Here is a 14,474-nt window from a genome sequence, read left to right as displayed (position 1 = left end):
TTATGTAAATTATTTAGCAATTTAAGAGCCCTTCTGAAAATCCCATTCTTAAACTAAGTCCTAGCTAATGTGTATTTTTCAAGAACAAGATGTTGAAAAATATGAAAAGGCTTTAGAAAATGAGAGGGGGGAATCTTTTTGGTTTTTCCGTTTTAAGCTTGAGGGAAATAGTTACATTTTTTCCCCTTTCCCCCCCCCCCTCCTTTCATCTCACTGAAAACAAACACCTCTCCTTTGCTTTCATCTCCCTAGGATTATTTCATATAGTGGTTTTCAGGTCATGCAGTGGATTCTGGTGTCCCATGGATGGCTAAAGCACCCTTGCTTGTTTTATTAGCTGGACTTCATTGTTCTGATTCTTCTCCACATGCTGTAAATAATCATGTAATGTTATGGTTGTGCATCACAGAACTAGTACAACATTTATCTAATGCAGTGGTTCCCAAACTGGGGTTTGTGAACCCCTGGGGGTTCGCAAAATGTTACAGGGGGTTCTCGGGGAGGGGGGGGGAATCCCTAATGGCAGTCAGAGCTGTCCCTAGGGACCCCAGACAGCAGGGGGCCAGCAGCCTGGAGCCCATGGACTTCCAAGAGCTAAGCAGATCAAAGCAAGCATATCTATCACACTGAGGAGATTCAAACTTCAAGACTCCTTATAAGAAATGGAAAAGGAGGTGGATATTTTTTGCTGTTTTTAAAATTTAATAGGCAGCTAGTGGTGTTTTTAAAATTATTATGAAGAACAAGTTTAAGCTTTGTTGTAATGTGCATTGTTTGCCTGAACTGCTCAACACCTGAATGATTGTGTAGGAGGAACTCTTTGAGTTGGCTTCTTAAATACCTTCATGCTGTTTCACATCTGATACTCCTTGATGAAACGTAGGAGTCTTGTCTTAGAACAGGCTTATTCAAAGTGATACAAGCTACGAAAGTGAGATCTTGGAAGAGTGTTGCTGTTTTCATAATGTAATATAAATACTTTAATGATCAATAATAATTAATAACAAATAGTGTGTAATAAGTATGTCATAAAAACAAATTTTATATTTCTCAGATCACTGCTTTTATATTTCATACTCAGGTAAAGGAGAAAATCCCTGGAAACATTCATTTTTAGGAGGGGAGACTTGACATTTTAGTGAAAAGGATTCACAGGTTGTTAAAGTTTGGGAACCACTGATCTAATGCCTTCACTATCAAAAAGATTGTTTCTGTCTTTATGGCCAGTTTTTCTGTGCTGCTCTGCTATTTTGCATGCCCACAAAACATTGCATACTGCAACATTATCAAACTTGCACTTCAATGCAAAACCTTAACAGTGATCTCAACAGAACAACTTCCCAAATGCATGGAATGAGAGCTGGTTAGATGTGCGGTTCTGTTGGTATAATTGATAAGATTTTGCATTGGAATGCAAGCTTGATGAAATTGGGGAATATTTTTGATCTCGGTTTAAGAGGGAAGTGAAAGTCATATGGAATGTTGGAGTTTGTTATTGATAGTGCTGTAGACAATAAGAAGCTGGAAAGAAATGCACAATTCTTTCCCCTTAACTTATTTCCACTCTTTCAAAGTTTTGGGCCAATAGTTTGTATCCTACCATAACTTACACTGCCATTAAACATAGCTTTTGTTTGCTAGTAGAAGATGGCCAATCCATGGCTACTTTTAGCAAATACAGTATCTCCGACAACCAGAGATGGGATGCTTGATGGGGAGTGCTCTGAGATACTACAGGGAATTCTTTCCCAGGTGTCTGACTGGTGGGTCTTACTGATTGCCATATTTGGGGCCAGGAAGGAATTTCCCCCCCCAAGTTGGATTGGCAGATACCCTGGGGTGGGGGTGGGGTTGCTTCCTCTGCAGTGTGAGGCACAGGTCACTTGCTGGCTTGAACTATAGTAAATGGTGGATTCTCTGTAACTAAAGGCTTTGAATCAAGATTTGAGGACTTCAGTAACTCAGTCAGAGGTTATGGGTGAGGTTCTGTGGCCTACAATGTGCAAGAGGTCAGACTGGATGATCATGATCTCTTCTGGCCTTGAAGTCTAGGAGTATGATTTGGAAAATCAGAGTTTGGCTTACACTGAAAATTTGGGCCTGTCATACTGATTATAATCTTCCAGTTTACAGCTGTAAGATCCATGGTGCTGATTGTAATAGTGTCTTGTGGATGGAGTGGCCTCCCCACTCGTTAGTTCAGTTTAAAAAATAACTGTAAATATATTTAATGTCTGTAGTTGCATGGATAAAGCATTCTCATATGTTAACATTTTACAAGTGTTTATATCCTAAACTTGTCATCTATTTTTTTCCTTAAGGGTGTGATTACTTTAGAATCCCTTGGTAAAAGGGGTTATCGGGTACCTCCTTCAGGAACCATACAAGTGGTATGTATTTTATAGCATACACTTGCATAACCGTTCTCTCCCAAACATATACACAACTAAGCATTTGCTGCTGCTGCTGTAGCATTGGTAAGTAACAGACTGCATTTCTGCTAGAAGATTCCCTGTTTTTCCACAGTAAGCTCTCAAAGAGGAAAAGCACTAAAGTGAATTTATCAGACTGGTGGTTATATGATAATTACTGCCAGGAAAAATGCCTCTTAAAGATAAACATGGTTGGCCAGTAATGCTTATATTTTGTTGTGAAGTTCTAAATTTCCTTAGTACTCAATACAGATTACAAAAGGAGATTTTTGGAGACATCATTGGGTGGGGAGCTTGTATATATGTGTTACATTAAACAAGTGTGAAATGTATTACTTGTATGGGTGTGTTATACATGCCAAGTGTATATACAGCATAATAAGATGCATACTAGTGTGTATGTACTCATATATAGAAACAAAAAAGGAGTACACAGTGCATGATGCTACAGTATATAGTCATGTGGCTAAAACCTGGTGTTTTTACATCTCTTAGGTGTGTTAAGAGGATCTCATGAGAGATCAGTGGATTTTTGCTATGGGTGTTTTTTGGTTTTTTTTAGTGGGATGGAGGGCCTTGGATGGTGGGATTAATCTTTATATATTTTAATCATTTCTCACTGTGACTTAAATTTTCCTGGAGCAATATCAGATGCCACCTGTGGACACACCAAAACCACTGGCACCAAGGAGCTCCCTGGTGGAAAAAAAAAATAGGTTATTTGGTTAAAGAGATGTCCACCAGATTGGGACTGGGGTTGCTGAATATGAAGCTGTGTAGGTACTATAATATTGTGATTTTTTTCAATGCATAAGTGTGTGCATGCTAGTAACTCATGGCAAATTCACCATACATTTTAAACGTACCCCATGAGAGAGTCTGAGGTAAGTTATCCAAGATTCAGGCCCCTAATTTGTAACAGCTTTCTTAGTGGCCTTTAATTTAAAAACAAACAAACAAAAAACACAAAAAATCTAGTCCATTATCTGAATTATAACATATTTCTAATTACTTCTGATTTTCATTATTTGTATCAAATCCGTATTTGTGCCTAAGCATAATATCACACCTCAATATTTCAACAAGCCCTAATTTTCTATAAATGTTAAAAATTGGAAATTAGAACTCTACTCCAGAAATTGGTAAGCAAACCAAACAGCATAATCTAAAACCAACACTGTGCATCTCCTTGATGAATCCAGTGCAGGATCACAACATGTGAATTCAGGATTCTTTAAATCTGTAACATACCATTGTAATTACTGGAAACACAGCATTAAGGTCAGAAAATAATCTAAACAGAAAGCAGACACAAGGAGCAAACAAAAAGCTTGTGTTGATTACCAAAGTAGTAAGAGTCTGCCTCTTACATAAAGAACTAGTTTGTGCTAATGACCTCCTTTAATTATGTTAATGTGAAGGGAAAAAATGGACAGTTCAGTTTCCAGTAGCTGAAGTGTAGAAATACAGGCTAAACAGTAATCTTTAAATTAACTTCCTATATAAAACAAGGGAACAGAGCACATAGAAGCCATCCAGTGAATCTGAACCATGATTATTTGTTGGCACACTGAATTCTCATATCTTGTCACCCTTTATTATTCATCGACTCTATGAATCAGCTTTATTTTCTAAAATAACTTTGTCTTTTTCAGACCTTATTTAACCCTAATAAGACTGTGGTGAAAATGTTTGTGGTGATCTATGACTTACGAGGGATGCCAGCCAATCATCAAACATTCCTACGGCAAAGGACTTTTTCTATTCCTGTGAGACGAGAAGTAAAGAGAAGTATCAATAAAGAAAACATTCGGCAGACTGAAGAAAGGCTACTACGCTACCTCATACATCTGAGGTAAGATCCTCAGCGTAAAACAAAATAATTCACTTACTTCAGTCCTGAACTCATAACTGCCATGCAAACAATACAGCCTTATTAAAAATATAATACTTTTAACTTTGTCTTCAATGAGAATTTGTAGTTAAGACTATGAGACTATGAGGAAAAATGATAGTAAATAATTGGGACTTTGAGGAGAAACTTGGTTAAATTTAAGACTGTTTCTTGGCATTCCAGCCATTGGTGCAGTCTTGCATATTACTAATTCCTTTACATACTGATCCAGACACAGTCTTCACTGGATAAATGTATCTTTTTCTAAGCTGTCTAACAGTAGGATCCTGTCTGTGGTGGTTGTCCAAGTAGAAGCTAAGAATCCTATGTGGCTCTTTTTGAATAGAATATGGGATAACCCCAGTATCCTGATCCATGCCTCCTTCTCCGTAAAATGGGTTCTTACATAAAAGGCATTCTCTAACCTATTGATAAAAACAAAATAACTGTTTCATTTGTTTACACACTTACTACTCTATGGGCTGTTCCACACTAGCCACCCAGTTCGAACTAAGATACTCAACTTCAGCTACGTGAATAACGTAGCTGAAGTCGAAGTATCTTAGTTCGAACTACAAGGTACTTACCGCAGGTCCACACGCAGCAGGCAGGCTCCCCCGTCGACTCCGGGTACTCCTCTCGCGGAGCAGGAGTACCGGTGTCGACGGCGAGCACTTCCGGGATCGATTTATCGCGTCTAGACAAGACGCAATAAATCGATCCCAGAAGATCAATTGCTTACCACCGAACCCGGAGGTAAGTATAGACGTACACTATGACTTATAAATTCTTAACTTTGTGAAGAATTTTGGGACGATTGTTTGAATACTTTAAAGGCTGCTTGAAACCAAACACTATCTTCTTGTTACTCTGGCTGTAATTAAGGTTGCTATATAAAGCCAAAGGGAGGAATATTTGTCTATCCTGTCAATGAGATGGATGCCAGCTCTGATGCACCTTGTCCTTATGCTATTTGCAGTTTTGTACCTGCAGCACTGCAGTAAAAAAGACCACCTAGAAATGCAAAGATTATCTGATTGCAGCTCTTCAAACTTGATAATAGTTGACACTTTAAGATTAATTAGTATAACAAAATGAAGAACGTCAAAAGGAGATATAGTGTCCATTTATAATTTCAGGTTTAAGCAGCAAAGGAGTTAAAAATAAGGAATGTTAGGGCCTAATTAAGAAATATTTTTCCATTGCTTTGCATCTTTAACAAAGGTTACCCTTACTCATATAGCAAACTTTTATTTTAGCTATGCTCCCGTTAGTTTGTAATTAATTAATGTAATGCTCATGAATGACCCTGCTTAGTAGCACCAGCTTTTTCCCAAGCCAGTTTTCTTATACAGCTTTGTTTGTGCATCTCAAGTCTGTGGAAGCTAGTCTAGCCCTGGGATTCCCATAAACGGAAGTTGACAAACACTTGATAAATTGTATATTGGTTTCCTGAAGTGGACAAATACAGATCATAATGAGATCACCAAATTTTTATAGGTGTGAATTGTAGTCTGGATTGGCATTCTGTCCACCAGAGCTCACTAACTCACAGCTCATCACTTAGCCTTTCTCCAAAAACAAACTTCTCTGTGGAACCAGTCCTGAAAAAGTCAGCTGAGCCCAGGGAAAAGGGCTCTGCTTACATGAATTGCTGAATTGATGCAAAGGAACTGGGACATAAAATTCTAAGGTGGCCAATTGATGGTGGCCAAGTGATTTTGGGATGTGGAGGTAGAGGAATAGCAGATATGGGCCACTTCTTGGTTCCTCTTCCAATTCAATTAATAGATTTGTGCTTTGTTTGTTCAGTAAGTAAAATGCCCTTTTTTTCCTTCTCTATGGTCTTGTCCAGGTAGCTGCTGTGTAGATCATACCTGTGTCATACATGGAGATATACAATATTCCCCACTACTTAGCCTATCAGAAGGGCAGCATTTCTACTGCATTTGGCCCTAGCATACGCATGTAATTGGGCTCAGCATTTGGATCTATGGTAGGGAAGAAGTTACGGATTTGCAATTGGTGTACTGCAAAAAAACCACTAAAACGAGTAGTCAGTTGGCTGTATGATCTCATCTATAATGGTTAGATATTCAACTTACTGGTGACCATCTGCTGGCTATATCACCAGTATTTTCTGCTTGAGATTCAGACCCAAGCAATAGGCAATTCTAATAAGAGAAATATATGGAGTTTCTCAAAATATTAACTTTAATTTCCAACAATGTTGAACTATTAGAAGGTATAAAAGAGGATACTCTAAATTTTACAGTAGATCATATTTCTTGCTGACTGATGTGTAAAGATTTGTTAGAGATGCAAGAATAAGAATTTTTACTAATGTATCATTTATATAAAAATAGATAGGTTATTTTAAAGATTTGTTTAAAACAATGTGCCTCCCTTTAAACTAGTTCTACCAAAAACATCTATATAAAAAAAGAAAGCACATTCATTTTGTTTTCATAGTTGAAGTTGGCTTGGAAATGTTTGGCTTCTTTATAGTAATAGTAGGTTGAAAACAAGTAACTTAATTTTACTTGCTGAAACTATATATGTGTTTTGCTCAAAAACAAATCAAGTCACAGAACTGTAAATTGCATTGTGGCAGCATCTGTTTGTGAGGCACTAATTAAGGTTGTCAGCACTTCTATTATAATAGGTTCTTTTCAAGTGATTGTAACTCAGCAAAAACATTTGCCCCAGGCTGAAACTTGACACACAGTCAAATTTTTAAAAGTATCCTTTAAAACTTCAGGTTTAGTTTTGCTTATGCAGTTTTTCACGCCCATGTTTTTGTGTGTTCAGAAACTCTTGGGTACTCTTATGGAGTGCATTTGTACTTGCAGATATAGTATCTAGGAAGGCCCAAAATGCAGTTTGAAGAGAAAAGTAAAACTGCTTTCCTATGCAAAATCTCAGTTGTACCTGCAGTTTTAGAAGCCTTTGAAAATATTTGCCTGCCAAGTCTCAAGACAGACAGAATTTTGTATTATATTCAGACTTACAGGGATATAAGAATTGCAATGCAGGGATGCAAGAATCAGACCTAGGGGTCCATCTAATCCAGTGTCCTGTCTTTGACAGTGGCCAGTACCAGAAGCTTCAGAGGCTTCTATAATTGTCAATTAAAGAGTAACCTGTCCACAGCATATCTTTTATTGATTCATTTTTTAATTTACTATTTTTAGTCCACCCTTTCTAAAGGGTGCCACAGTACTATATATTGGAACATCCCTCCCCTTTGCGAATGGAACTTAATTTAGGTTATGAGTACTATATTACTTATTGGCTAAGCTGTAGTTATTTCTTGGAACTGTATGTTAATTAAAACTAAGTTGAATAGCCTCTCATCTTGTGTGCCCAAGAACTAGTTGCTCAAAGAAGCAATTGTTGAAAGTGTTGAGAAATTTCTTCTCTAAATATTGCCCTGATTTGACATATGACATGACATGTTTATAGGTGGGGAGCTGAAGTCACAAATTATTACTGCTTTATTAGACTTAGTTGTCTCGTTGATCTTCTTCAGCATTGCACTCTCAGGATTTTTCCAGATCTGGAGGCTGGTAGTATAGTCCTACTAGGATATTTGTATTTCTCTGATACGGGATTTGTGCTTATATTCTACTGTAAGATCCTTAGAAATTTTACCACACTAGATTTTTTTTATAATCTTACAGATACAGTACTATATCTCCCCTTCTGCAACCTAATCTTTCTGTATTTTGAGTTTTTCAAGTAATACAGTGTCCTCTGTGTATCATTCCTCCATGGTCCAGTAATGATTTTCATTTAAGGTCCTCATTTGCTATCAGACATTCTAGTTTACCTGTTAAGCTTCCTGTATATTGATATCTCTACAAAGATACCATCTGTCAGAATTTCTGCTGGCTTTAACTTGGTTCCTTATCATGACACATTCTTTATAATGGAACTTCCACAGCTCTTCAAGAATTTTACCTAAGGACATAGTGTGAGGTAGGCCCCATCCTGGACATTACACTCTACCCTTGCATGGGGTATAAATGTTTGTCAGCTTCTTTGCTTATGTGGGAAGCAAAGTTCCCATGATAAGGCTATTCAAAATGATTCTTCATGATTAACGTTCCCCAAAGAGAATGCAGAAATAAGAGTCTCCCTACTGTAGAGCAAGAAGCTTGAGGAGTGAAAAAGTGTTTCCATTTCCCCATCTGTAAAACGGGGATAATACTTCATACGAACACTTCAAGACAGAAATAATTTGCAGCTGATGCATCTACGTAGTCAACCCACCATTGCCACAATATCTCAAGCAAAGTTCCTTCAGTTCCCTCTTTAATATAAATCCTAATTCAAATTAGGCACTAACATACTGCACTGCACAGTGAACTACTGAGACAATCTCATTACCTTATTCTTTACCCACAATGGAAAGGACTCATGGCAATATGTTTGTGTGTTCAAATACACAGTGATAATAATGGATCATAACTTTGCAGCAGCCAGGAGCCACGTCCTGCAGCTGCATTGTGGTTAAGGCCTCTGCAGCCTCAGATGGGGGAGCAGCTTTATTCTCTTAAGTACAATTGTGTGGATGAATGATGATATGCCCACTATCCCCATGCAAATATCGGATAGAGTCTGTTTCTATATCCTGACTGCCTCCATGCAGTTAAGGTGGTGGTTCTGCTACATTAAGAGCCTTCAGCTTTTTTTTATACCTCTAGGATTTCACTTTCTTGGTTAAGGCATGTCTATCTGTTTTGTCTTTATTCCTCATTTAAATGGGCACAGTACTTTTATTTCAATGTGATCACATAGTTAAGGGTTTTACATGCACAAGCAGCAAGAAGTTCAGTTATTGCTCCCACAGGAGCTGCAATTGTGTGTTGTTTTGTTTGTATGGTATGGGCAATAGCATTACATTCAGCTGCTGTAAGAATTGTAATTCTGCATTTCCTGTATGAAGCAGAGTGGGGCCAGGGTATCTCTGGAGGGGGAATAGGAAAATGAATTTTCCCGCAGAGACCACTGAACTGCTCTGTGGAAATTAATTCACCCACCCTATTACTGAAACGGCACAGCAGCAGATCTTTTGTCCCCATCCCACCCACCAGCCAAAAGGCCCAAATCCAAATTTTAGGTGCAATAGAAATGATCAGTTCTTTATGAGGAACTTCCACAGTTGGAGGAGGAGGAGGCTGGATTTTCCTCTTAGAAAATTTCACTCTACTGTCTTCATTTGGCAAAACTCACCATTTTGTGACTACCATTGCAGGGTGTAGGCCAAGTATTGGCAATGAGCTGTTGTGTGCGCGTGTGTGTGTGTGTGTGTGTGTGTGCGCGCGCGCGCTACTGGTTCTGAGCTGTTCCTGGACTCATTAGTCGCTCCTGGATGTGATCTTACTAAATCGTCTTCCTTTATGTTTCTCTAGAGTGGGCTGCTGCAGGATTTGGCTCACAGGGTTGCAGAGAACTCTCTGTGTGGATCCTTGGTATCCCACATTAATATCTCTCTCCTATGTAGCTAAGCAATGTTGGGTCTGCTAGGTTATAGGCTTTTGTCCTCTCTGCTGCCCTATGCTTTTTGCTCAAAGAGCAAAAGAGCTGAATTAAGATTGTGTGGCCTTAAACTTTCATTTCCTGCACTCTTTCATTTTGCCACATTACTCAGCTAATGCATACTTTTGTGTGTTCAAACACTATGCCTTGATTCCTTAACTATGCACACTTTTTTAGAAGTATCATATAAAGGTGAATCTGTTTTGATGTTTAGAAGTTACAGATAGTTTTTTAAAAATTTACTATATATATATATATATATATATGTTGCCTTTTTAGGTTCCAGAGTTCCAAATCTGGAAAGATCTACCTCCACAGAGATGTAAGGCTCCTGTTCTCTCGGAAATCAATGGAAGTTGATAGTGGTGCTGCGTATGAACTCAAATCTTACACTGAATCTCCAACAAACCCTCAGTTTTCACCAAGATGTTAGCAAGCAGTGAAAATCAGAGTATTAATTGAATTACCAGATTACTGTTTACAAGCAAAACTTTGGCATGGAATACAGTGTAAAATGAAATATGTAAAGAAATGAAAGTAGTGCTCAAGTGAGAGTCAATACTCTTCTGTGATCCTGGACCAGTTTTTGTAAAAGGTTTCTGGAATGAGCTGTGTGTATTCCAAGTAGACTGGAAACAAATACTTAAATCTAATCTTTTTGTACTGTTTAAAACCACTTCATTGGATGTGTTGCAATAGCAAATTCCCAAGTTAGTTTAGTGTTTACACCTTTTATTTTATTTTATTTTATTTTTCAGTTATTTAATATTTAATGTTTCATTTAATACTCAAGTGATGTTTGTCTTTAGTGTTCTAATGTAGCACAAATCCTATGTAAAATCATATTATGTATTTTTGACATTAATATTGAAATCTGAAATATATACAGAAGTCTTTAATTCTGCGTGATGTGTTTTTAAGTGATATTCATTTAAGTTATTGAAAATTAGGATGAAATTTTGAACTTCTATAACATTATCATACTATGCAAGCATGTGGTTTTCCTTGTTTTCACTCTCTAATTTTAGTGACACCCCATTCTCATTGCTTCCCACACACAAATCCTTTTATAACACATGCAGCCATAATACAGAATGTGTTTCTTTAGCTACTCACTAGTTCAAATCATTGACCCAGTTCATATTTTGCTCCTTTAATTTTTTTGTTTCCCCCGAGTGGATGCTCTACTAAGAACATTTCTGGTTCTGTTCTAGTTAATATAAAAATGTCACACAAAATTACTATTCTATACCTGATTTTCTCAATTGTTTAAAAATGTACCGTGAAAACAAATTAGTACTTATATCTTAAATATATGCAAAAACTATTAAACTTGTAGTTTGATTTTATTTTTAGATGAGGATTTTCATGTAAGCTTAAAAGTATATTTGATAGATTTTTCCATTTAGGCCACTAGGTGGCTACATAAAGTTGTATATTGTATTGCATTAGCAAATACTTGTAAACACACAACTAATCACATGAAATACTCTCCAGTACATGTGTATTCCTGAAACGAAACACTTTCCCAGATTAGTCATCATTTTATTTGTTTTCATGAAAATAAGCTTTCAATGTCTCAAAATAATATTTACATAACAGAAGTACAGTAAGTGTTAGACTGATGTGTAACTGAGCTAGTGAGAAGCTATCATTTTTCCCTTGCTTGCCTTCACCCTGAAGTTGTATAACTAAATGTTCTCGTTTTTATTAATGTTGAATATTAATCCTTACAGTATTTGGCAAAAGTTTTTAGATGTTAATTGCTCAATGAATCTGATCACCACTGTACCACACAGCTTCTTTGACATCATTAGTGGTAGAAAAAGGACATTTTAGTGTTTGTTAGGAGCATAGTTCCAATGCACAATAAACACTTGGGAGAAAGGAAGTCTTTATTAAACTTCCAGACCCTTCAATTAAGATAAGAACTTGCCTGAGACCCTATAGAAGCCCTCCAATACACCTTGCCTGAGACCCTGTAGAAGCCCTCCAGTAAAACCAAGGGAGACTATACTTTCCTGATATTTCACACATTTTCAGCTGTCTTAGAGCTACGGTGGTGCACAGCTTGCAGAATCTAATTTTTATAACCTTGGCAGGATTTTTTTTTCTGTTATAATAGTGTCTTGAAGATTAAAACTAAACTTCTTTCTAGAGATGTGAGAAAAGCTGTACAAAATCACATTCTAGCTACAGCTTCCAGTCATGTGCAAATAGTGTAAAGGAAGTTGTGGAAAGGTTCCCTGTTAGTAGCAAAAACTTCAGGTGCTGGAGCTGTACTGTGTACATAACTACTTTCTGGGATAGTAATGAGAATGTGTCCTATTTTCTCTGTATCTGCTGTTCAGGTATAGAGTATGTTTCAGAGGAGTTAGTGTACGACATGTCATGAAGCATAAATTCCACATGAGTCCAACAATTCTGCTTGTGCATACAATATTTTATTCTTTTTATACTTGTGTAACTTTTTGTTTATGCTGCGAAGTATAGAACTGAAATTCACCAACTGTGCTTGCGTCACTGCATGTACCAGTAGCATAGTAAAAATACCAGAGTCCAACTCACATTAGCTTCCACAGTTGCATTTTCAGAAATGATGAATTATATCTCTTAAAGTTTGCTAACGTAATCAAGGCATCAATCATTAAATATCTTTTTCACATTGTCTCTCTCTGGAAGTAAAAGATCACAGGTAGTAGGGCCTTTTTCAAAAATGGAAAACTATCTGCTGCTTCAAGCTCTTTTACATAATTTACAATAAACACTGCATGCTTATATAGCATCTTTCAGCCTGCGGGTACTGTAATGCTCTGTAAAAAGGAATCATTTTACTCAGCATATGAATGCTACTATTTACAACAGTGCTTTACATATCTACTACAGTAAAGTTTAGAACAATAAGTGAGGGCAGGTGGGGGTGTGAGAGAGACCCTTTTTATTTGAGGAGTCTGGTGGCACATAAGACTTAACAGATTTATTGGGGCATAAGCTTTCGTGGGTAAAAACCCCACTTCTTCAGATGCATGGAGTGAAAATTACAGATACAGGCATAAATATATATTGGTACTTTACAAGTGAAGAACCAATGTTGAAGGCCAATTTAGTCAGGGTGGATGTGGTCCATTCCCAATAATGGATGAAGAGATGTCAATACCAAGAGAGGGAAAATTGCTTTTGTAGTGATCCAGCCACTCCCAATCCCTATTCAAGCCCAAATTGATAGTGTTAAGTTTGCAAATGAATTGTAGTTCTGCAGTTTCCCTTTGAAGTCAGTTTTTGAAGTGTTTTGAAGTGTTTTTGTTGAAGGATGGCTACTTTAAAATCTGTTATTGAGTGTCCAGGGAGACTGAAGGTATCTCTTACTGGCTTTTGTATGTTACCATTCCTGATGTCTGATTTGTGTCCATTTATCCTTTTACATAGAGACTGTCCAGTTTGGCCAATGTACATGGCAGAGGGGCATTGCTGGCACATGACGGCATATATCACACTGGTAGATGTGCAGGTGAATGAGCCTCTGATGGTGTGGCTGGTGTGGTTGGGTCCTATGATGGTGTCGCTAGAGTAGATAAGGGGACAGAGAAGGCAATGGGATTTGTTACAGAGATTGGTTCATGGGTTAGTGTTTCTGTGGTTGAAACTGCAAGAGGATTTTAAAGGTGAACTGCAAAGGGAAACAAATTGGGCTTATGCTCTTACGATGAAGGCTTTGGTATCATTTTACATTGTTTTTACATCAAAAATTCTGTTACTCTCTAGCTTGAACATTCTGCTAATTTGACAGAACTGTGAAATTATTACTTCAAGAACGAAGACAATGAAAGGAAAGACGGAACAGACATTTTAGTCAGATTATTAAAGTCTTTCTTTCTCCAGAACATTGTAAGACACATCCAGAGGCCTCCCAGCAAAAATGGGAATGACCAAATCTGAGATGCCTGGTTTTTTGATGGTAAAAAAACAAGCAGAACAAAAACTTAACCACCAAACATCACAAACCTTCCAGGCCTTCTTTAAAATGCCATACCTCACAGACTGATGATAATCCCAACTGTAGCGGGCATGTCCATTCTCCCATCAAGCCAGTGTGGCTAGAGGGTGGAAGACCCATACCATCTAAGCTCCAAAAAGCTCAGAACTTACTTTTATTTCGGGAAATATAAATTCGTTTTCCAGAAAGCAGATTCACTGTCAAAGGCATTACGTTAATGCTTACAGAGGCCTGGCTACCTCTGGCTATTGCTAATGAGCTATAAAGCTTTTCACTTGTAAGTTTCCAGTTTGTATCCTACCCAGCTCAGCAGGGATTAAAAATTGATCCTCCTATCTAACACATTTGATACCTCCTTTATGAGAGGATGGGTTTGGTTAGTCTCAGTTCCAGCTCCCACATCACAAATTCATCACTGCACTGTGGGCCTGTTCTTACTCTTACTTTAATTACAGTGCCCAGCACAATATAGCTCTGATCTTAGTTGGGTCCTTCAGCAAGACCTCTTATCCTAGCAGTCAAAATAGCCATGCTCACTATAAATTTGTCAGAGTTGGCAAGGGAAGTTGGGGGAAAACACCAAAAAGATGACAATCTTTTAAAAATCTCA

The 14,474-nt window shown here is 37.6% G+C and overlaps 1 protein-coding gene across 2 annotated transcripts in view; it reads left to right on the top strand.

Annotated features, from left to right (window-relative positions):
• The window catches only part of ATOSA (atos homolog A), a 59,419-nt gene extending 46,767 nt beyond the window's left edge, over positions 1 to 12,652 (top strand). For both annotated transcript variants that reach the window (XM_054041400.1, XM_054041399.1), the window contains exons 10-12: positions 2,322 to 2,390; positions 4,088 to 4,287; positions 10,150 to 12,652. In XM_054041400.1, coding sequence (XP_053897375.1) covers positions 2,322 to 2,390; positions 4,088 to 4,287; positions 10,150 to 10,303 — 423 coding nt within the window. In that variant the 3' untranslated portion in view covers positions 10,304 to 12,652. The remainder of the gene's footprint in view (positions 1 to 2,321; positions 2,391 to 4,087; positions 4,288 to 10,149) is intronic.
• Positions 12,653 to 14,474: the final 1,822 nt, after the last annotated feature.

Source organism: Malaclemys terrapin, chromosome 10 (genome assembly GCF_027887155.1).
Source record: "Malaclemys terrapin pileata isolate rMalTer1 chromosome 10, rMalTer1.hap1, whole genome shotgun sequence".
Taxonomy (NCBI): Eukaryota; Metazoa; Chordata; order Testudines; family Emydidae; genus Malaclemys; species Malaclemys terrapin.
The sequence above is the reverse complement of the archived record's forward strand: the minus strand, read 5'-3'. Positions and strand labels throughout refer to the sequence as shown.